The 24,954-nt window shown below is 37.6% G+C and overlaps 2 protein-coding genes across 5 annotated transcripts in view; both read right to left on the reverse strand.

Annotated features, from left to right (window-relative positions):
• Nucleotides 1-668: 668 nt before the first annotated feature.
• Nucleotides 669-24,954, reverse strand: part of LOC306881061 (sickle tail protein homolog) — a gene marked incomplete at its 5' end in the record, with an annotated part of 42,100 nt that continues 17,814 nt past the window's right edge. For 2 of the 4 annotated variants that reach the window (XM_079434957.1, XM_079434958.1), the window contains 17 exons: nt 669-3,326; nt 3,798-5,543; nt 5,672-5,749; nt 7,873-8,016; nt 8,364-8,611; nt 9,642-9,855; nt 10,511-10,928; nt 11,010-11,157; nt 12,300-12,436; nt 14,183-14,358; nt 15,461-15,627; nt 15,764-15,804; nt 15,908-16,009; nt 16,472-17,262; nt 21,753-21,846; nt 22,951-23,149; nt 24,078-24,273. In XM_079434957.1, the coding sequence (XP_079291083.1) occupies nt 3,186-3,326; nt 3,798-5,543; nt 5,672-5,749; nt 7,873-8,016; nt 8,364-8,611; nt 9,642-9,855; nt 10,511-10,928; nt 11,010-11,157; nt 12,300-12,436; nt 14,183-14,358; nt 15,461-15,627; nt 15,764-15,804; nt 15,908-16,009; nt 16,472-17,262; nt 21,753-21,846; nt 22,951-23,149; nt 24,078-24,273 (5,040 nt within the window). In that variant the 3' untranslated portion in view covers nt 669-3,185. Of the gene's footprint in view, nt 3,327-3,797; nt 5,544-5,671; nt 5,750-6,788; nt 6,906-7,872; nt 8,017-8,363; nt 8,612-9,641; nt 9,856-10,510; nt 10,929-11,009; nt 11,158-12,299; nt 12,437-14,182; nt 14,359-15,460; nt 15,628-15,763; nt 15,805-15,907; nt 16,010-16,471; nt 17,263-21,752; nt 21,847-22,950; nt 23,150-24,077; nt 24,274-24,954 lie in introns of all 4 variants that reach the window. The other 2 variants (XM_079434960.1, XM_079434959.1) reach the window with 2 other exon arrangements.
• Nucleotides 2,063-2,566, reverse strand: LOC306880986 (uncharacterized protein; the record flags this gene model as incomplete). Its single annotated transcript, XM_079434780.1, has 1 exon — nt 2,063-2,566. The coding sequence occupies one exon, from the start codon at nt 2,564-2,566 to the stop codon at nt 2,063-2,065; it is 504 nt and encodes a 167-aa protein (XP_079290906.1).

The following is a 24,954-nucleotide window of genomic DNA, read 5'->3' on the forward strand; positions in this document are numbered from 1 at the left end:
CTGCACCATGAACAGGTATGCTAAATTAATTCTTTAAGACGGAATTGAACTTGGCATTAAAAGTAATGTATATCTAAGCGCGGAGGAGAAATCCAAATTAATAGATGTGCCAATCATTTGTCTCAGAGGAGTTTTGCTGTCCACATAATAGATATGACTCTTACATCAATCAGGTATTAATTGCTTTCATGTCTCATATAATGAAACGACTGCTAAGGGGCATAGGCACAGTTCTAAAATGGCTTTTGAAACCCATTTTTAAAGACTTTTGTTTAAGATCACCACTTCAGTTTATCTGATATCTCAATATAGCCTTTCTTAAATTGTTACTTAAAGGTCTGGAATGAAATGGGCTACTCTAGCAACATCACGTCCAAAGTATATAAGGGGTAAAAAACTATTGTCAGCTGCTGGGTTTTTTACGGGTCAGTAGCCTTTTTTTTTTTTTACCGATTCAATATTTTTTCCACTACAAATTCCACCTCTGCCAAAAAAAAAAAAAAAAGGCAAGATTACAACAAATCAACAATAATATGAAAAGATTCTTCCAATTGAGCTTTAGATTATTACAGCATGTCTCTTTTCACTGAAAAGTCCTACAAGTCAGTGCTGCCCTCTGCAGTTGAGTATTGAAGTGATAGAAACTGGAAACGCTATCATCAGATTTCAATGATTTAATCAGCCCTTAAAACAGGTTCAACTGATTTATGTTTGCTAGAGAGACAGGTGTGATGTTTTTACATTTGCTTTGAATTCTGTTCTGCATCCTTGTTTTAAAATATGTATTTGTCAGATATTTCACACATTCACATACACAGCATTTAAATAAAAACATTAATTACAGCACACTGGAAGCCCTTTATTTGATAAACATCTCTGGCAAGCATTTTTTTCCAAACAATTTTTGTACAATTTATACAGTATTACAAAATCAGAGGTAATATTTACAGCATTGACCTTTGCAGTATCCATGGTTAAATATCTGAAACGCATGCATAGGAGTTAAATTTGGCACTTTAAAACATTATTTTCATAGCCAATACTTTTGAGAATAATATTTAGCATGTAAATTAGCAATTTTAAATTTGGCATTTGACGAGCTATTTGAAGAATTACAAGAATAAAGCAACACAAAGCTAGGGCTACAGAACCACTCGCACTACTGTATATACATCTTTGTTTTTAAATGAAAAACAAAACTTTGGTTTTATGGCAAAACACTACAAACTGCATATTGTTATAACTGGCAGTGCACTGGAGGCAAACAACAACAACAATTCAGATTCAATTTGGTTAAATCCCTTTCAAACTGTCAAATCAATCACCACAAACCTGTTAAACCATTTCTGATAGATATAGAGTGGGCTCCAAAAGTCTGAAACATCTGGTAAAACTGCATTTTTAATATTTATTACACCATGTTTTACATAAAATTATAAGTATAACGATTAAAGTTTGTGTGAAACCTGATAATCATGTTCTCCAGCATGATTTGAGATGATTCATAGAGCACCTTGTGCTTCGACAGACGCATGAAGATCTTATTATATGTACAAAGCTACAAATTTGCTTTGGTGACCCAGTCATTTGCTTCTAATGACCAAGAAGAATAGCAGAATCCTACATTTTTTAGTAAAAACCCTAAAGAAATCCTAAAACAAAACAAAACGATTTTATGAAGGTTTTGTTTTCATGACTACAGACTTTTGGATGCCACTATACACGGCTAATTTAAAAACAACACTCTAAAGTATCATATTCATCTAATTTCCTTTCTCTAAAATAGCAATGTATATTATATATAGTTCATGTAAGTAAACAAATGCACTTCTAAAAAATAAAAAAGCCAACACTTGTCAAGTTTAATCCCTCACATATACCAAAACAAAATCATTAATATGCGGCTCTAGTTTCTGAACCACTTACAGATTTCAGTGGAAGTGCACAAAGAAAATAACACCACCCCAAATACACGGCATAACTAATTCAGTATTTCTGTTACACCTTTAAATACCACCAGAATGAGTGCAAACAGAATGAGCAAAAGAGAGAAATGGACAGCTCATGCCATGTTCCCGGTAAAGGATGCTGGTGTGATAGCGGCTTGGCCACTGCTGGCCTTCAGAGACCTGCGGCTGCTGAAGCTGGTCATGTGTACAGCTCGACCTCCCCGGCACGTGGCAGTGGGAGACAGGAGGGATGGAGAGGAAGGGGACGAGGAGGAGGAAGTAGAGGTCGGAGAGACAGAGGAGGAAGAGGAAGAGTATGAGCTAGAGGATGATGAAGATGAGTACGAATAGGAGCAGGACTGGCCATTTTTAGTCTGCGGAGGGAGGGTTAGGTTTTGACCTTCAGGCCGCTGAGAGGGTGAGACAGGTCTACAGCTGGGCCAGCTCAGGCTGAGACATGGGATAGAGGACTTAGAAGAAGAGGAAGAAGTTTGGTTAGAAAGCCTAGAACGAGCAGCACGGGTTGAGCTATGCTTCCATGAGCTAGGTATAAAAGCCGGGATCTTAGAAGCAGGCAAAGCAAGGAAAGCATGTTTACTATTCCCACCAGCTTTCATAGCACTCCCGCTAGCCTGCGAACAAAGATGCCGGAAGACATGGAAAGTCAAGTAGGATGATAACACATACGTGAAAATATAGAGCTCTATATTCCATAAAAATATTCTACAGTACAACACCAACAAAAATATTACTCTTGTAACAAAAGGCATAATTTTGTTTCTTTTCTCTCAGTCTATTTCACACATTAAGCAGTAAAGAGAGAAAAGAAGGACTAAAAGGAGGAATTTGGGCACCAGGTTCTTCAAAATATCTTCATAATCTAAAGAATGGAAATATAAGCCAGCACTCCCCAACCAACACAGTAGTTCCTAGTGTTTGCTCTTACGATTGACTGTTGGATAATCACAATCATGCAGTTTTCCTGTATAGCTCAATTGGTAGGGCATAGTGCTAACAACAGCAAGGTCACAGGTTCGATTCCCAGGGAGCACAAGGGTTGGTAAAAAAGAAAAAAAGAAGCATATCTTGAAAGTGTCTATGTGTAAATGATAAACATGCACAAGGAGTTGGTTGTGATGAATTGTAGGGGAAGAGAGATCATCATACTGGATCCCTGTGTGTCCTCAAAGCTACTCAAAGACATTTCCCATCTGTGTCTTCATGCCTTACACTGACCTACAGTAAAACTACCTGACGGAATTGCCTCTGGGAGTCCTGGAGCTTTTGAGGTTTTCCGGGATTTTCCACACTCCCTGCTGGCTGTTGGCGAGACTTGGGTGAGGAAATCCGACTCGAAGCTGGAGAGTCACCAGAGTTCTGAAAAGATCAATAAGGAAACAATGTCAGCGATGGATTGAGGCGATTGACAAGTTCATGACAGAATGAGGACTGAGCTTTTAAAGATTTCTCATTTGTAGACATGATTGGGGAGAGAAAGATACAGGCAGCATGCTCAAGTGTACCACCAATTTCCGAACCAGAGTACATGCACTTTATTAATCCCAAAATAGGCCGGAGCAAGACGAGAAAAACGGTTTGTGGATTCAAACTCATTGAAAGTCAGAATAGTGAAAGCAGACATAGTGGTTTAAAATAGAAGAACACCAAGTCCGTAATCATGTCCACTGAAATCACACAAAGCCCTCAAAACAGAGCGTTCCCAAGTGCGTTCACTCAAAGACACCTATGAAACACATTCAAAGTTGATTGAAGTCATTAGTTAGAAAGTCAGGCTTTTAAAGCAAACCCAAGCCACCAGCAGAAGGGTGCAAAGGAGTTGAGAAAGACCTGTTTACTGCTGGAGGAACTGGAGGAACTGGAGGAAGTGGACGTGCTTGAGGAGGATCGAGACTGTGTTTTCGATCTCTTTTGCAGAGATGACTTGTGGGGTTTGGGCTTCAGAGGGGCAGGCTTTTTCATGGGACTGCCCTCCTCCGGTTCTGCATCACTGGCCATTCTCTTTGTTTTCGATTCCTCCTTGCGGGAGACTTCAGAAACCAATGTAGGCCCAATATCACTTATGGTGCTTTCTAATTGCTTAATGGTCTGCTCAAGGCTGTCTAGTGTTTGATAAGTAGTCTTACGGAGTTCCTCAGTTCTGTCTTTGGTGCTTTGTGATGTGGTGGTCTGGTTTTGCGATAAAGACCTAGGGGTGGTAGAATCAGTGTCTGTGTGGGACTTGATCTCAAACCTTTTAGCTTCTTTGAGCTCCGTCACGGTTCCATCTGGTTCCTCTTCATCCTCGTATACAACTACCTGCAATGTCTTTTTGCCAGTTTTTGTCCCCGTACGAAGAGCCTGGCCAATAGCTACAAGCTGCTTCTTGGGGAACTTAAACTTGAATTTCTTTTTCACATCTTTAGGAAATTCTGTCTTGTCTCCTTCCTCAACAGTAAGAGCCGGACTCTCATAGGACGTCTGCTGTTGTAGAGGCACTGGAATGCTACTACGTCTCTGATTGTTTACCCTGTTCTCAGTTCTGCACTGATCTAGATTATGTCTAGGTGTTATCTGACCAACCTGACTCTTTGAGCTGGCTTCCACTTCCTCCTCGTTCTCTTCATCTATCCTCTCCTCTGATAGCACCCTCTCCAGCTCTTCTTCACACTCAAAGATGGTGGACAGCCGCTTGTAGGCCTGATGGATATCCATAGGCTCATCAAAAATGATGATAACCGGCTTCTTGTCATATCCAGAGTCCTCAGGGGCAGATAGGGTTGGTTCTGAGCCCACTTTAACAGTTTGGACATCTGTGCCTTTACTGTTTACCAGCTGTTGGTACTCTCCAGTTGATAGAGCCTGTACCTTGGTTTTAGTGATCCTGAAAGCAAAGTTATTTGGTGGAGGAGGACCTTCTTCTCCTGGAAGGTCTGGACTTAGACTGGCCTCAGTGTATCTGGCTTGATCTTCAGATGATCTCTTTGTTACATCCTGCTCATTGTCATGGTCATTCTGTTGTGTTGAATATGAGGAATCAGTGCAGGGCTGATGGACTGGTGAATGAACTTGAAGTTCAGCACTTTGAGGAATCTTGCTAACAAGTGTAACTTTAACAGTGGTTGTGCGATGTCCATCATTTATTGACATATCTAGAACAGGTGCGACTTGCTCAGAGGAAGTACCCAGTATCTGCTGCTCTAACTTCTCCTCAACAGGTGAAACTTTCTCAGAAGGTGTGGGAACCACCTGCTTTAAGGACTTCAGCACTGATTCAGTCTTGAGGTCTTTGGGATTAATGAGCGATGCCCCTTTTTCAGGTTCAGTGCTGTTCTTTAAAGAGTTAAATGGGCCAGATGGCACCTTATGAATATAATTTAGCTCGCTTTGGACCTCTTTGACTGATTGGCTTGACTGAAGAGAAATTACAGATAAGTCATTTGATGTTAACATTTTTTGCTGCTGGGAAAGTTCAGAAGCATTCTCAGGTGCAACCTTTGAAAGAGAAAAAGTTGCTTCCTTGGGTTCCTTTAGGTCATCTGGCCTAGAGGTGCTCTGCCTTGATGTTGTTGATGTTCCAGCGATATAATACATGACCTGACAAAGAAATCAAGAATTCTTTGGACTTCAAACAACATATTAAAGTCAAAGTGAATGCAATGTATATACATGCTCTTAAAATCACACATAAAACTAATGGAAACAGTAAAACAAATAATATTTACCCCATGTGGACCAGGCGTTGCACTATATTCTCTACCTTCAGATAGTGCTCCTCCTTCAGATAGGTGAGAGGTGGTCTGCTAGGACAGTTTGTTAGCACAGATACCTTTATTTACATTCTCAAATTAATATCCAGCTAGTCAGTACAATGCAGAGAGAAACATTACAAAAGAGATCAATGGTGCCATCTAGAGTTTAGTTTAGCTTTCATCCTTAGTTTACTAAGGACTGCTGGATGTTGTCAGGCATTGCTTCAAAATAATGTATTTATGGTGAGGGAGCAGCAAACTGCATATCATTTTCCATGCAAAGATGTTTGATGGTGATAGAGGTTGTTGGAAAACACATGCTTAATCTTTTTTTGTTTATTTTTAAACAAAACATTTTAATGAAGAAAGTGACTTGTATCTAGTCTTTGTATAGACACTCAAGTATATTGAAATATTATTCCTGTTTCTTGAAAACCCTGGCACTGTTGGTCTGTAGGACTAAAAACATTATAAATACTAAAGTTAAACACACAAATATATACATTTATTGTGCATTAAAACATAGAGATTAAAATAATATATATTCCTTAAAAATATATATTTAATAAAAAGTATTAAATGATTATTTTTTTGAATATTATTAATATTACAAATATTTATTTTTATAAAACAATATAAATAAATATGTATTGTTTGCTATCTACATACATATTTTAGTTATATTTACAAAGCATTAATATTATATCTTTATATGTCTTTATGGTGGACATTCTGGTCCTTTTTCAAAGTGAACTCTGAATGCTAAAAAAGGAAAAGGTCAGAAGTCAGAGCGCTGAATGGCCTTTCCAACGCTCCAGTCACTCTGACCCACCCCATCTTCTACAGCTGTATCTATTAGCATTCAGCAGTAGAGTGTGAGTGACAGACCAATGTTAGACACATTCAAATGTATTATGCCCTCTCTTGATGAGGGGCTATGGTCAGGCATTGACGTGCATCAGTATGTCAGTATATCAGTATGGGCGTTGCGTATTAGTGTCAGTAGAGCGGGAGGTTATGGGACTTAACTGCTCATGTGAGCACTGTTGTTAAACTGCAATGGGGAGTTAGCACACATCACGTCTGTTACCTTTGTGTGGTAAGATAGGGAAAGCCCTGGCTCCATCTCACTGTCTGAGGGCTCACGGGTTGTGAGATCAACAATGTATCTGGGCTGTAAATCTTTAATTGTGCACTTCTGAAACACCTGAGGATGGGTAAGGGTACGGGCATTAGGTGCTGTGGCTGTTTATGGGCGAGCTTTCTGTCCTGTGGTTGTGCAATTATGAGACCTTCATCCAGACAAGGTAATAAGGAAATGTTCCCTAAATATAATATTATTGTTGATTTTTGCCGTGTATTTACACACTTAAAAGCAAATATATATAAATTAAAAATAATATATATAAACATCACTGCATTCGATACAAGTGGCACCTGGAAATATAAGATGCTGTTTCTTTTCTCAGAACTTCACTTTTCATTTTTACAATCTAATTAAAAAATGTATTAATCTGAATAATAATTATATCAATCATAAAACATATACTTCATTTCACTATAAGCCCATATACATATATTCATTCAGTTATATTCATTCATGTAAATGTATAATCATTCATTCATATATAATCACTATTAAATACTTCTGTTGCACAATATATACATAATCCTATTCACACTATAGGATTATTGTCTTTTTTAACTTTTTGAATAATTTCAAACATTATCATAATATATATTTTTTTTGTGCTATTTTTTAAATAAATTGCACTTGGTTTCCTTTAATATTTTGTTAGCTAATACAGTGGCATTCATACATTTTTCAGTGTGATGTTTACAAACACTTTCTGAGGCCTCTTTATGCTGTTGATTTATTAATTTTATTCTGAAAAAAAAAAAAATCGAATTAATGATGACACAGATTTATAGTAAATCCTACCCATTCTCAACAATAGAGGGCAGCACAAGTCAAACGTCTGAGACAGCCATAGTGCCCTCATTTTGATACTTTTTTTGTAAATGTTGACACTGGTGTGGTTTGAAGTTCGTATGGGCTCAATATTTGTCCCTTAACACCTCTTGTCAGACTTCCTGTGTGTTTGTAAAAGAATAAGTGTGCGTTCATGTCTTTGTGTGAGTGTCTCCTGTGAGGACGATTGTGGTTTGCTCACCTGTAGCTCAGCCATGATCTTATTTCCTTCATCCTCTTCATCTTGTAAGGTGGAGGTGTTGACAGGAGGAGGGGTGTGGGGCTTGGGCTTGACCTCTGGGGGCACACGCAAGGGTTTGGGCTTCGGAGCCTCCTCTTCACCCTCCTATAACCAAAACAACCAGCCGAGTGTGACCGACCCTCACCCTCCATTATGTCTTTCAAATCAACAAAAGCAGCTGGAATCTCTACCGTGACTTCCAGTCATTATTATTCACAAAAACAAGGACACAATGTGAAGCGCATGGCACACCCAGGCAAAATATAGCACAATTAAATTTCTAATTAAATTAAATTTGTAGTAGGTACACTGTACGATAGATGCGTTGTTTTCAAATAATAGTAATGACAATTGTCATGTTGTCTGGGAATGCGGCTCAGCAAGACCTAAGTCAAATGAGTAATGGTGTGTGATCTTAATTAGAGGAAGCTGAACAAGCATGATTCAAGCACCTGTGCGCTCGTGGACTCTTTCCGGGTGGTGTAGATCACCTCTCCTGAACGTCCAGTGGTGAGTCCATTTCCAGAGGGGTAGAATCTGCGTGGAGGGGGAGGGGGAGGAGATTTGCTGGCCGTTTCAGGGTTGGGCTGTACTCTGTCAACACTGGCCCTGTGGGGCTTCTCTATGGTCGGCCTCTGTGGCCTCTCCAAACTGGTCTGGACTCGTTTATCTGCTTTGGGTCCATCCTGTGGTGCGGCTTCTGTTTGAAGTTGGATAAAGAGTGCCTCCATATTAAATCCTCCAGAGGTTAGATCCAACTGTAATCAAAAACATCTGAACCAGCTAATCCGGGTTTATTAATAAAACAAAAAGGCGTGCTGTAATATATATATAAAAAAAACAACTTCTGTCAGACAAAAAACTAAACATAACGTGATCAAACCAGCATGCAGAAAAAACATAAAACAGGAAATGATAGAAAGAACCCCTGCAGCCTTTAATGACTGTGTCAAGGCTTCTGAAATATTAAATTTCATATAATAAAAATATCATATAATAGTTCAGGTTGTAATGTAGTGTGACCCCAAAACTTAAAAATATTTATGAATTAACAATTTAAAAAAGCGTATTTATTTTTTGCAAAGCATGAGTTTTAATTTTTTTACTTTTACGGGGATGCGAACTCATCAGGGGTGAAAAAGCTGACAAAGATGTGAGCCCCCATCCCAGTGGGTTTCTTTTGCCCTGTCTCAGTTCACATTCACCCTGTTGTTTTTTATTTTATTTTTTGGTACCCATTCAGTGTGAAATATTTTTCTAAAGCATTAATACAATTCTGTTTTAAAATAAATAATTTAGTATTTAATAATAATAATAATAATAATAATAATATACATTTATTTTACAGAACAACAGTAAAACAATGCTGATAATATTAATGACTCTCAAATGTTAAACCATAGAGCTATTATTTTTCACAGAAAAAAACTACACAAACCACACAAAAGACATATTTTGGATTCGAAGCTGTGATTTTGCTCAAGTTTCAAATTTCATTACATTCATTCAAAAGCCATTACATTTAAACTTTTCTTGAGCATGATTTTTGTTTGTTTGTTTTTTAAAAACAAACAAAAAATATATGAAGCCAACTTGAATACAAAGAACACATCTCTAAGATGTGACACTCTTATATGTCATTCAGCCAGATCCCAGTTTAGTGTTTTATATATATCCTACAATCTGAATGAATTGTTTATATGCAGGTTCATATGAGTGAACATGCATACCAGGGAGAGGAGACACTGGAAGTGGAGAGTCCACCTCATCAGGCAAGGTGCTGGGTGATTGGGAGGGGGCGCTGTCCCCCTGTTTGCTCACTTCCAGGTCAGGTATGGCCTTCATAAGTCTGGCCTGGGTCTGCTGAAGGATCCTTTCCATTTCCTTTTCCGCTTCTAATCCAGTAGAATGAACCTTGTCCTCCTCTACTGCCCGTTTTGAAACCTGTGGAGGACCCGACTGAAGTTAGTTTGTTGGAAACAATTATTAGGTCACATTTACCAATGTTCTGCTAAATTTTGTGGGCAAAACCGAGTCATTTCAATAGGAATCGGCACAATAGGGGAGTTTTGTGTGAGGGTGAAAAAGTTCTTCATGCAGATTTGACTACTTTTCAGGATAGCCACTTGATGCTAACCAACAGAAAGCTACATTGTTTTGTGTGAGAGAAAAGTGAACTTTTCTTGTCAGCAAAATTGAGCTAATTTAAGTATATTTGAGAGAGAATTGACCTATTTTTGTTAGCTAAATTTAGCTAATATAGTATATATATATATATATATATATATATATATATATATATTAATAGTAATAGTATATTTAGAGGAAGTTCCTATAAAGATTCCAAAAGGGGATTTTTGCATTGATTCCATAGAAGAACCATTTTTGATTTCTGAAAGAACCTTTCAGTGAACAGTTCTTAAAAGAACCATTTTTTGAACCTTGTTAAAGGTTCTTCATTGAACCATCAATGCCAATAAAGAACATTTATTTTTAAGAGTGTGCAGATAAACAGAGTTACAGAAATAAGACATTCTTGTGTTGATGCCAATCCATGAATCTTAATCAATCAAAAGTGAAAGTCACAATTGAACCACACCTCTTCAGGCATGGGCCTGCTTGTGTTGACAGAGATCTCCTCTGGTGAGGAGGATCCAGTTGTTCTGATGGCAGCGGTTGCTGGCACAGTTTCCTGGCCCTGCGGAACTGCTCTCTTTTGCAGGGCAGGGCTGTTTTCTCTGCTCCTGGGACTGATCTTCGCCACAGTGGGGGAGTCCCTGCCATGGGTGGGTGTGAGCGGGGGACTGGGGTGGTGTATGCTGATGGGAGCCGTCTGAATGCGGTGCACAGTGACTGGAGAAGATGGCACAGGCTCCGAGCAGCTAACTTTGGCAGGTGATCTTGGTTGTGGGGTGGGGGACTCACAAACAGGTTTTGGAGATCTGTACTCCTCCACAAAGGAAACTGAAGCAGCTGGTAGCGGGTCACAAGTATGGTTGTGGCTTTCAGTGGAGTATCTACAACAAACAGAAACCCTAACAATGAACCTGCCAAAGCTCTGAAGGAATTTAATATTTCAAATGGTACATGAGTTTTACCTTCTCAGTCCACTGAGAGTGTCAGTCAGAGCTTTGACTCTCTTTAGCATGCTGTCCATTTTGTGAGGCTCCTCCTTAAGGAAGCGCACCGCCTCCACCTCCACCCTCAACACGGCACGCATTTTCATCTGCAGGGCTGGGAACTCTCCTGAAAAGATGCAATTGATTATTATTCAAGAGAAAGATCTACACTGTTTGCGTAGTTTAAGTTTTTTGTTTTTTTTATTATTTTCTTTACATTTTTGAAAGAAACCTCTTTTTTTTTCTTTTAGGATTTTTTGATTATTAAAGGGTCATATGACGTTGCTAAAAATAACATTATTTTGTGTATTTGGTGTAATGCAATGTGTTCATGTGGTTCAAGGTTCAAAAAACACATTATTTTCCACATACTGTACATTATTGTTGCTCCTCTATGCTCCGCCTTTCTGAAACGTGACGATTTTTTACAAAGCTCATCGTTCTGAGAAGCGAGGTGTGCACTGATTGGCCAGCTATCCAGTGCATTGTGATTGGCCGAATATCTCAAGCGTGTGACGGAAATGTTACGCCCCTTACCATGTTGTGATGCCGTGTCCCAGCGCGACAAGACTAAAACAATAAAACCCACTATAAACGACTCGAGGCATTTGTTGCATTGAGTGAGGACATAATTACTTATTATAATGACTCATAAGGGCTTTTTAAGAGTTGCACCTCGCCGTGTAAACATAACATCATGTCTGCATTTATGATCGTGGAAACGCCAAACAAGCACTACACTGCTCAAAACTCACATTTGAATAGTCAGTAGCAAATTCTTTAAATATCGAAATATCTGTCAGAACGAAAACACAGCGTCTCCAGGACATGGCGGTGGCAACAAAAATACTACAGCGAGAACAAGTTACGCCTTCTTTCATTGCGTATACATTTGGGCAGTGTTCTGCAAACCTTCCCTTTAGGGGGGCGTGGCAGAGTCTTAACATTTATAAAGAATATCTCTTTGGGTTTGAGACTTTAATCTTTGCAACTTTACAGATCTTATCTATGCACAAACAGCTTGTAACACTACAAAGACAAAGGAAAACATGAAATCGCATCATATGACCCCTTTAAGAAGTTCAAAAAGATCAGAATTTATTTAAAATATAGTTTTTGAAACATTACAGTGTCACTTTTAATCAATTTAAGGCATCCTTGCTGAATAAAAGGATCTTTAAAAAAACAACTAATCCTAAACTTTTGAACGGTAGTGTATAATAATTAAGAAATTAAGTCCACATGGAGGATAAATACAAATGCAATCACCTTTGAGTGTGGCCAAAGCTTCTCCTACTTTCCGTAAGTTGACCGCCCCTTCCTCCACATCCTTCAGAGTGACTGGTCGATTGCTAATGGCACAGGTGGATTCTTTCTTGAGCATCTCCACATAGTTTTCCAGCTCTCTGTGACATTGTTACAAGGATGTGTCATTTATTAGCGCAACTGTCACTTTAATGCTATAAAACAAGTATTTTTCTTTGCTTTTTTTGCTCAAGCTGCATGCACTCTACAATGTAAACTGAACTGAAAAAAAAAATAATAATTTCCAGGTGTACATGTAAGTGGAAAAAAACTCCCATATTTCCAATGTAGTCTCAGACATTTGGACGCCACTGTTTATATATATTTAAATCGTATTTAATCCAGCATTTAGCGACACTTAATACTATGCAATAAGCAAGTCTTGACTGTAAGTCTTGACGGCTAAAGGCTGAAACCTGTTTAACATGATTTAGTCTTGTTTGTTGATTGGCAGTTCACATACAGAGAAGTTTGGTTGTGTAAGCAAATTTGGCAACAAAAGTCTGCCCTCAGCCAAATACTTTCAGATGATCATCGTAACTTACGTCTTTCTCAGATTTTCTGACTTCATTCATCTTGAAATGTTTATAAAGTGTAAATTGTTGAAGCTGGTCATCATGAGTTGTACCTGCATATAAAAGCCTTTAGCAGGGCCAGCTACGCAGGGATCTGCAAGCCAGTACACATGCTCTGAGATCATGGTTTAACATCATCCCTGTGGGAAATAGTTTGTGTTTTGTGTAATTTACCTGAGGGGTGTCTTAAGGGTTTTCCCATGCACAATGTCAAGTCCTGCTTTTTGTTTTCTTTCTCACCATAGCACAATCTAACATAAGGCAGTAACAACATTTCTTGGTTGTTATTATCTCTATGAATAGATATCTGTTGGTCACTGGAATAAAATGCTTTGTATATTTAATGCAGTGTAATTTTAGTATTATTTATTTACTAATATAGTATGTATTCATATTTTGAATTAGCTTTTATTTTTAGCTTTCATTTTATTAACTGTTAGTCATTATTACAATTATTGAAATATTTATATTTAGCTTTCATTTATTTTTATTTCAGTTTTAGTCATATATTTAATTTCAGTTAGGTGCTAAAGCAACATTCTTAATTTTCATTCAAGATTTTAGTTTTACTTTTTTAATCTAATATTAAGTTTCAGTCCTTTTTTCAGTGAACACATACATTTTTCATAGCTTAAGTGATTTTCTTGCTTTTAGTTACCAACTGAATAACAACACTGGTTTCATGCACATTGTGACTAAACACAGATTAATTTCTGAAGAAATCTGACTTATATTTCCCCCTCAGGATAGCACACATTCCCCGTGACAGGAAACACGTAGAAACTTTCACAAGCCTTATTCTTCTGAGACAGGTTAGGACAGTGGACTATTCACTGCGTTGTTTCATGCAATCACACACATCTCCACCCAATGAAGGTATGACTAGTTTTACTTAATCAAGGTTTACACCAGGGTTTTAGAAAAATACTCAATACAGCACTAACGATGTAAAAATCCCCTCTGCTCACATCTATTAAAAACCTACATTGATCTTTGTTTATTAAAGTGTGCATTCAGCAATGACTGGAGACATGGTATTATAATTAATTAGTATGGGGGATCAGGGAGAATTCAGCTTTGATTAGACGTGAGCAGTTAATCAGCATCAAATCTGGCTTGTTTCCAGCAGCTAATCAGTGCGCTGATTTTCCCCTCTAGATCTCTCACATTCTACAGATGACCAGTCCATAATGAATTCTTCATGGGTAATTCATGTCAATGTCTTAACAGGATCAGTAGTCAAATACAAATTATGCTGCCTTACTGTCTTACCCGAGCTGCATGAGAACCGTCTCCTCCATGCCCAGATATCTGTGTCTTTCTTCTTCCACCTGGACTCGTTGTCTATGAACAGGGTCCTCAAGGTGCAGCAGAGTGTCTGAAAACCTCTCTGAGATCTCGTGCTCTGCCTGTCGCAGCATCTGCCTCATGGCATCCTGGTTTTGGAGCTGTACATGCAAGACAAAGCTCTATCAGCACACTTGTTTTCTGACCAACTGTGTATATTATAACACTACACCACATTACTATCATTATATATTATGTGTTTGTGTTTATATATTACCATTCAAATTGTTGGGTAAGAGTTATTAATGTTTTTTCAAAAATTATCTTTTGAAAAATGCTCACCAATTCTGCATTTATTTGATAAAAAATACTGTAAAGAGTAATCCTGTTTAGTATCATTAAAATATAAAAGAACTTTCCTATTTTAATACATTTTAAATGTAATTTATTCCTGTGATGACAAAGTTGAAGTCTTCAGTGTCACATGATTCTTCAGAAATCATTCTAATATGCCAATTTAGTGCTCAAGAAACATTTGTTTTATTGTTATTATCAATGTTGAAAACAGAGATTATTCTTTTCAGGATTCAAAAGAACAGTATTTGCTTGAAACCGATTTTTAAAAATAATAGTAATAAATGACTTTACTTTGATCAGTTTAATGGATTGTTTATGATAGATATTATCATATTTATTAATATTTATGATATTAATAGAAGTATTAATTTCCTTTTCTTTACTTCTTGTTTTTAAATCTTAGTGACCCAAACTTTTGAACAGTAGTGTATTATTCAGAAGTGAAATATGTGAAGGTAGTTGCTTCACTACTGAATTATTGCATAACTATTGCAAAATACTTTTTTATTTGACTGACAGCCCTAATATCTATATTGTTATAAGACATTATAATATTTTAGGTAGTGCTGTCAAATGATTAATTGTGATTAATCACATACAAAATAAGAGTCTTTGTTTGCATAATATATGTATGTGGTAAATGTCTACATTTATATTTGTATAATTTATATTATAAATAAATATATTTTATATATAAACATAACATATTCTTCTGAAATATATACATGCATGTGTGTATTTATATGTACATAATAAATATACACAGCACACATACATATATTATGTAAACAAAAACTTTTATTTTGGATGCGATTAATCGTTTGACAGCACTAATTTTAGGACAAGCATTTAAAAAGAGCAGATGCCCTGGACAGAACCTTGTTTCAATTTGAATTTCACATGTACCTGCATCTGTTTGAGTTGATGGAGCTGCAGTCTGAGGTCAGAGACATTTCTCCTGAAGGTGGAGAGGATTGAGAATATAGCAGGGTCTCTAACAGGAGGCTGAACCTGTGCTGAAATACAGTCTCTCTGCACAACCGGGTCTTTAGATGACGTTACAGTACAGACGCCTGTACAAAAACACCAATTTATGACATTATTGCTCTGGTAACAACACAAATATGATTCAATTCAGAACCATGATTCATAAAAAAATGTTATGATAAATGAAGCATCATTATAATCAATAACTGAACGTTTACTGACCACCATTCTGTGCCGGAGACCCCATCTTTACCAGTTTCTCACTATAGAGAAAGACAAAACGTTAAGTCTTCATCTTACTGTTTTCTTCTTCACATTATACTAATACAATTTAGATGCATGCTATTTATGAATCAAAACATCCACCTGGAAGTCTCTTTGGCATTTGTATTTGGCCCTTTCATAAGAGCGTGTTGAACGAGTCCAGTAAGACTGGCTATCTTCTGCTCCATTGCCTTTATTCTTTCACTGCAAAACAAAGGTCACATGACTCACTTCAATAAAGAGATCATTTCATAAATGAATACACATGCTGTTCAAGTGCAACTATAAGGAGAATTAAACAATGCTAAAGAGGGAACCAGCAAAATATATTGCCTTTCTCTGTTCCTGAGGGCAAAACTGTGATGAACTTTGATATTCAAGGCATTGCAGTATATATATAAATTTTGGGCTTTGCCCAGAGGAACTCTTACCCTTTTCTCAATTGCACAACATGACTATTCTGTTATTTTCCCCATCAGCCCTTGATTACTCATACATTATTTGAACAAATAACAACATCAGACGAAAGAGAAAGGGAAGTATCATCACCGTATCCTTCTCTTAATATAATCGAAAAGAATAGAATATACGTACACATGAGCACCATGTGTCTAAAACACATTTTGTGTTGTCTCACAAAGCTGCAGGGAATTGAAAAAGTCTCACCTCTGAGGATCTCCGGCTGCCACGTGTCCTTGAAACGGCCTCTCTCCGTGACTGGGCGGAAGGTCGGCAAAAACAGGGGAGACCACATTGCCTCTCACCCTGGTCGCCACCTCCACGGCCCCATTACTGTCGTTGCGAAAAGATCTCCGCACAGATGATGCTCTTTCCACTGCCACACCTTGTGAGGGCATGTGGGAGTTCTGGCCTGGGAGCACGTCAATCATTCTGACCTCACTGACCATGTGAGGAGAAGCAGGCGGTGTTTTGGAGGCCATGCTGGCGAGTTGACTCTCACTGAACTTGCGAGATTTCTGTCTGTAGAGGGAGTGCTGCAGATCCTGGCCATCTGCGTACGCACCTAGAGACTTGACAGAGGCGCGGTGCTGGATGTACGCCGCCCCATCCGGGACGTCTCCAGTATGGCTGCCTTGCGATGAGGAGACGCTGAGCCTGGCCTCAGGCGAAGCGTACGCTTCTGAATACAAAGGAATGCTCTTGCTGCTCAGATCCTCATCTGGTCTCACGTCCCGTCGCTCCAGGATGGCACTGGAGCAGGGTGTGATAGAGCGACTTGGGGCCGCGTTGGACATACGGTCCCTGGGTAAGGTGGCACCACCGGGCATGGCAACAGAGTGGCCGAAAGGGATCCTGGAAGGAGATGAGGGCATGGAGCGAGGTGTAGGAGGAGACATGGAGCCCTGGACTGAATGTATGGGACTGTGAGGCAGAGTGTGCACTGGGCTTTGGCCTCCCGGCTGCTGTCTGCCGCTGTAGAGCCGCTCTCTTGTGATCTAGGGATAGAACGAAAAAGCTTATCAGAGAGAATTTGGGTTAAAAAAAACAGGTGGTAAGACTTTACTTAAAGCCTTTGTGTATAATGCACTATAAAGGGTTACTAAAGGGTACAATGCATTATAATTATTAATAATGTGCTTTGTAATACAATAGATCTTGCCGTGAATAATTTTAACCAAATTTAAAATGCATGGTGTAACAATGAATTGATAAGTGTTACATCTACTTTTATAATGCAATATACATAAATAATTTAAATAAAATATGTTTGGAGGGTATGTAACACTTGCGAGAAAGAAAAAGTGTAAAGTAAAGGTTATCAACTGGTTTTGCTACATCAAGTGGCAACCAAAAAGTAAAAAAAAGCAAAAAGTACCATTAAAAATATCCTTAAAATCAAACAATAAAATGTATTATTATTTAATACTAAAATTAAGTATAAATTTCATTAGGCTTACAATTTATTTATTTGTGCTTTCAGTTTCTTTTTAACATGTGAAGTGAAGCACCAAAATGATTTAAACATTTTTTTTTTTTTTTACCAAAACCAAAATTAAAGTTTTCATTTAGCTGAAAACTGAAACTGAAAATAAAGTTTGGGTTATTAAATTTGGGCAGTTGGGTAACTGATGTTCTGGGTATCATTTCCTCTGTTGATAAATGAAACCAGTCGTAGGGAAGTTCTTTGGCAACAATTTTTATATATTGCAACTCTTGCATAATATTTGCATTCACACTGCTGACATGTTCGCCTGTTGTAGCTTATCAATGTTTTGTGCTCAAAATTGACCATAACATGCTCAAAATGTGTCCTTGGTAAATTTTGATTAATGGTTTAGGCCCGCCAAAACTACAATATTTCGGCTGAAATGGAAACTTCAAACATTATTGTTTTCTGAAATTTTGGTGCATGACTAATATATTTATTCACTGCATAAAAGACATCATGGTTGGTGCTTTTTTATCTTATTATTTATATGATTGTATTATCTTAGATTTGTACTACTGCTCATGGCTTTTTGCATGCTTTTGCTCAGTTTTGGAATCAGTCTAGTTTGGCTAGTTTCAACCAAGTAACAGATTTATTTGTGCCAAAATACTGTAGTGTAGAGTTTAACTGTTCCCACAACCTTTGATACCAGTAACAAAATGTATATAAAACATTCCCCTCACTTTTAAAAGCTGATAAGCTATGCATTTTGCTCTAACTGTACAAGATTATATGGTTAGTTGCATTTTCTTATTTAGATTGCATTGCTTTTTTTTGTTTCCTCTTGCTGTCCGTGACCATGTTGTTCAATTCAGTTCAAACTGCTGGTAAACAACTCTCAAAGAAGGTCAATGGATATGAAAAGGATCCTTGAATTTAACGAAAAGGAGCTTTTTATTACATATACAGTATGTCATGAAAATTATTAATCTTCACAGAGAAGTTTTCAAAGCAGGACACTAAAAACAAAAATTGTATTGTATGACTGTGTTGATATGATTTATGTTTAGACAAGTGCACAGATATGAACAAAAAGACAGAACCAGTGCAAAAGCACAGACAATAGCCCTGCCCAGACCTGTCTTTGTACAGTGGTCATGCTTAAGCGTTTAATAATAATGCCCACAGACAGAGTGTGCGTGCAGGTGAATTATCCGCCATTCAGAGCACCAACTCCCTCTGCATTAGCTTAAAGATGAACAACATTCTCCAAACATGTCCTTATAACCTCAGGTCTAGTTTCAGACCACATTAATAAGACGAACCAAGAAAATTATAATTGCTCTTAATGTATCTGGTTGATGATTTGGCTGAATGCTTATATCCTGAAAACTGTATCAAATGAATGACAAGACAATGAATGACAAGCTGCTTCAAATGAAATACCTAAGAGTTAAGTCTGTCTGTCATTGCTTCTTAAAGATTTCTTTAAAGAAGTTTGCTGTTAGACATAGACCAAGTTCTCACGAAGGACAACCCAAACTGAGTCAGGCATGTATAAACAGGTGCAGCCATCGTTTCTTTATTGTATTATCTAAGCTCAAAATAGGTGTCTTCTTTCAATGGGTACACAAAGACCTCCATAAAATTAGCTTAATATTTCTCATGCGACCACAGGAACCAAATGTACTACAAACATGCATGTTTAAACACAAAAGTCTAGGACCTTTAGCTTGCCACATGTCAGAAGTGATGCAAAGCACCTGGGAATGCGAATTCACAGAGCACCACTGTACATGGGTCTATAAATTGTGTGTCTGAAGGACAAGCTTAAACGTTCAACAGATTTACAGCGTTGATAAACAGCTAAAATGAAAGGCCAATATATCATCGGGCCCAAACATTAGAGAAAATGGGTCCATTTTTGCAATCCTTCAAAATAAGTGCATCGCATCAACAAACGTGTCTGTGCATGTTTGCTTTCTCACACTCTCAGAGGACTTGTTTAACACATCCATTTGTTTTTCTAGTTCCTATCATCCCACTAATCTAAAATTTGGTTTAGGTGGGAAAAGTGTTTCCCAATACCACAACACGTGGACGGAGCACAGTGTTTTGCACAGACCTTATTGTCCCATGAACTCAAATTGACATGCAAACACACTGTGTAGAGATAAAATGGGAGTGGCAGGTTGGCAATTCCAGCTGTGAAGGACAGGAAAATGGAACGTGTATAGACACTTCCTTCTCCGAATGAGTTATTTTCTATTTGAAATGGAGCTATTTTCCAGCACTTAATAATCACTATTTTTAAAATCCGCTGATATTTCCAGTTATTCCACGAATGTGGTAACCCTGTATGCAAAACTATGACAGTTATGTGCAATAAAAAGACATGGCTATTTAGCACTTTTTTTTGTAGAATATCTATCCATGTTACTTTAGTATTATTTATATACTATTTATAGTGTTAAATTATATTTTGAAATAGCTTTTATTTTCATATTTTCAGCTTTCATTTTAAATTTAGATTAAATATAAAATTTCTCATTATTTTTTTGTTTTTAATATCATACTAAGTAATTTTAGTGCTTCATCATGTATTTTAAGTCAGTTAGTATGCAGTTAGGCATCATTTCTCATTTTAAAGTTTATAAAGATTTTTTTCTGATATGCGTATTTTATTTCAGCTTTATTTCAATTAATTTCCTATTTTAAAAAAGCTTGACTGGAGTCAGGTGGACATAACCCTGAGCCAGCCAAATTATAGAGGACTTACTAGTGGACTAGTTGTTCAGACCAACTGCATTAGTCAATTTTGCAAATATGCAGTTTCGCACATCCCTAGTCTAGACTCACTCTTCTGAACAGACTTTGCTCAAGAAAATATTTAAAACAATCCAAATTCCTGTTAGTTGCATTGGGTTTGAAGTGGGTTTCCTCTTGATATAGCTGTGTATCATCTAGATACTGCTTTCTGCACTAGATGTTGTTATGAAGAACACATGAGCCTAGCTAAACAGCAGGCTGCTTGTGTTGTGGGTGGTGTGGTGGTGCAGACAGGAGCTGGTCCCTTCTGCACTCTCCTTAGAGCTGAGAACTACAAGGTCAGACGCATCCGCTTGACCTCAGTTCATCTCCACACCCAGCCCAGGAATTTCAGCCCTGGCTTTGAATTACACTTTTCCCAGTCCTCAATGGCCCGCTGAACTCAAGATATGGATGAGATAGCTGGAGACAGTGCAGTCTTCTCCAGAAGCGCTTATAATTAGATAAAGCAAATTACACCACAGCAGAACAGCTCCTAAATGTGTAACTCATCCTGTTGGAGATAGGATGCTATGAGTAAATTTCTGGCCTGAAATTAATATTTTTTAATTTGTTTATGCACTATTATGCATTTCAAAACTTAATATCACTCTAGTAGCTAAAGTGATATTAAACATGAATAACATTACCCTCCTGTACATTTGTAGGTCAATATCATAAATTTATATGCATGGATTCATGGAAAGCAGATGGGTTTGATTAGAAAGCAAGATGCTTAGAGCTTGGTTCCAATTAAATCTGTTGCTCAAATCAAATTCCATTTGTTGCATAATGAGATAAGGAACAGGCATTGTTTGGCTTTTTAAAATGTATATATAGCCTCATTGGTCTCCAGAGATGCTGCCATAATTCTGCATTATCTACATTCCTGATGACAAACAAATCACTTTAACGCAGCATGGCGAATACTATTGTGCCTTTGACATACAGTAGAGATCTCAGCAGAACTGACCTGTTTTGCTAAAGGTGATCGCATATTATAATTGCGCAACAGTGGAGAAATGAATGCCAAAATGAATGGGTGTGGCAAGTATTTGTTTCAAATTCTGAGCTCTAAAGAACAGATGCAGAGCCTTAACCTTGAGGGTCCTGCCACCTGTCAACACCAGCTGCAAATGGTGTTGAAAAGCAAAAGAGCTTTTTGAGTTAATGATTTTTGAGTTGAACATGAGGAGTAATAATATTGGGACAGTTCAGTGGGATTGCGGTCACATTCTTGTCACTCACCCTAATTTCTCCATTATTGGCTCTTACGTTGTGATTGAAGGCCTGGGCTGGGTCTTTGTGATACACTTTCAGGCAAGAGTGTGATGTGATGTTCCTGTAAAGAAAACATTTTTTTATATGTATTCTGCTGCTTCGTATTTTTGTAATTTTTTGATGAATAGTAAATTCAGAAGAACAGCATTTACGTGAAATACAACTTTTGGAGCATTTAAATATTCATTGTCACTTCTGATCAATTTAACCAATCCCTGCAAAATAAAATTATTCCTTTAAAAAAAATAAGAAAAATAAAATATTTATGCATTGACCCCAAACATTTGAATGTTGGTGTATATTTGGGGGAAGTCGTGGCCTAATGGTTAGAGAGTCGGACTCGTAATCGAAAGGTTGCGGGTTCGAGTCCCCGGCCAGCAGGGATTGTAGGTGGGGGGAGTGAATGTACAGCGCTCTCTCCACCCTCAATACCACGACTGAGGTGCCCTTGAGCAAGGCACCGAACCCCCAATTGCTCCCCGGGCGCCGCAGCATGGCTGCCCACTGCTCCGGGTGTGTGTTCACGGTGTGTGTGTATGTGTGCGCATTTGTTCACTACTCACTGCTGTGTGTGTGCACTTGGATGGGTTAAACGCAGAGCACCAATTTCGAGTATGGGTCACCATACTTGACAATACGTCACGACTTTACTTTGACTTTATTTCTTTCTTGATGTCTCGAAAGTGTTGTGGTGTAAATAAAACTTGAAAATTCAGGTTCAATGAGGCAGAACAGAGCGTTACTACAATGAGCTGCAGCTCACAGCGACACAAAGGTTAGAAGCGTGTCAACACAAGCTCCTACCTCATAACTATAACGCTTGTTAAAAAACCAAGCCCATCCTGTGCCGAATAACACAAACACACACACACTCACACTCACAAAGAAAAACAGATCGATCATGCTCGCTTTCCATTCCTGCTGACTTGTTAGGAAGCCGCAGGCCAGCGAAGAGCAGGGTGTGGAAAAGGGAGTCACCCAACAGTTTGAATGCACTTAAAATCAAGCACTGCCTACAATTTTCTGTACTTAAATCCAAGCACACTGTAAAAGGGAAAGGCTGTGATATTTTCGTGATATTTAACAATCAAAAATTTTGTACATTGTATGTTACACTTTTTAAATTCATGCAAAATAACGTCTTACAATGACAAGAGACACACACCTGATATCAGTCAACTCATAGTACATATTCCTCATGTCATCTTTGATGTATACAGCCACGCTGGGGGACTCCAGTGTCTTCATAGTGAGGTGCTGAGGGAAGGCACTGACAAACAGAGCCTTAATGGTGTCTGCACCCGTCACCTCATTGGGCATTCGGATCTGTTTGGTCTCTTCTCCATACTGCAGGTAGAGGACACCTAAATACAAAGCAAATATAAGAGATTAATACTAGCACAATGTGTAAACCTTAAGATTTCTGCAGTACTTTGGAGATTAATTAAGTACGGAATGACTAAAAGCTGTGTAAATATATCTTAAATGCATACAGTAGAGCATATAGGCTAACAATGGTGACAACTGCATTCTGTCCCAGACCCTCTATTAAATGATTCTCTTGAGACAGCCCAAATCTGATTTGAGATATCTGCAGCAAAATGTACCATTTGCTCTCTAGCTGTAACAAACCAGATGTTTAAACATTGCGTGAACAGATATAGAGGTTTTATTAAAAATAAAGAATATCTACATTAATAAATTTACCAATTAAAGTGAAAGAATGCCCAGTTTTTGCACATTCACCTCAAGAAAGTTTCCAAAATGTCTTTAAGTGAAATCCTAAAAGTCAATTTGAAACTGTTGTATGCATGTATTTATATATAATTTGTACACTACACTGGTATCTACTATTCATGAAATTCTTGCTTTTTGAAAAACAAAAGAAAAAATGCTGCAATAGGCCAGCTGGCAAAATAGCAAAGAATTTAGAAATGGCGTCAACATTTGATCTGACATGTTCAAAGGTTTGCAGTTTCTCACAATGTGTTAGAATTTATATTATTACACACTGTTTAACAAAGAAATATGTAAAGTGTTTAAGTAAGAATTCAATTATAATATTCAAATATTGTGTTTAAAATAACAACAAGGATATATAGATCATCCATCCCTTTAAATGTGCAACAAAAATTCTCTTAATTATCTGACTAACATCAACCCTGCCTTAATTTTGACAAACTTGATTTGTAACCTCATTAATATTACTATAAAATATAATGTGCGAAGGACAAATAAATCAAAATCACACCCATGAGTTAAAAACTCAAAAACAGCGAGTGAGTACTTTACCTAATGACCTGTCCTTGGTCTGGTTATTTGACTTGACCACGGGGAGGCTCGCTCGGGAGCGGATGCCTCGGGTGAAGGCGGAGGGGGCTTCTCCCTCCGACATGGCCTCCAAAGACTCAAGGGAGGCCAAAGAGAGATGCTCCCCCGGCTCCCCTACAGCAGACTGAGGGGTTACACTGTGCCCAGAACTCCTGATCTACAAGACAACACAAAATGATCAAAGAAGAGGTTAAACAGAATCATCAAGCACTTCACAAAAGACAGTAGTTTTGTCTGAATAATTTAACCCTATGTTATTTTAGCATTATTTATTAATATTTTGAATTAGCTTAAATTTTTTTATTTTTAGTTTACATTTTAATTTTAGTAATTTTGTTATGTGCTTTTGCTCATTTTTATTCGTTTTTTTCTCTTTTTTCACTTTTAGTAATCTTAGTACTAAAACAACTTCAACATCACAAAGGCAACATTTATCTTTTTTTTTTTTTTTATATATTTATATTTTATTTTATTTTATCTGTATTTCAATTAATAATTTTAGTTTTAGTTTACACACCAAAAACATAGTTGGGTAGCATCTGAACTGGTAAACATTTGGGAAAAAATGATAAGTGTATTAACTCTCCATTCTGAATGTCAAGATGTGAGGAGTGTGGTACCATCATAAACTTTAATGCTCAACAAAAGGCCACAGAAAGGTCAGAGATGAATTGTGGAGAAATACTAAATAGACAGACACAACAATATCCAGTAAACAATCAAGAGAACAAAAAAAGCTAAACAAAAAAATGTGTCATTAAAATCTTCCATTTATTATTCAACCACACTTGCCATTTATGTGCCTAAAAGAGATGAACTAAAAACAATGATTTACTGA

Source organism: Barbus barbus (assembly GCF_936440315.1).
Source record: "Barbus barbus genome assembly, chromosome: 15".
Lineage (NCBI taxonomy): Eukaryota > Metazoa > Chordata > Actinopteri > Cypriniformes > Cyprinidae > Barbus > Barbus barbus.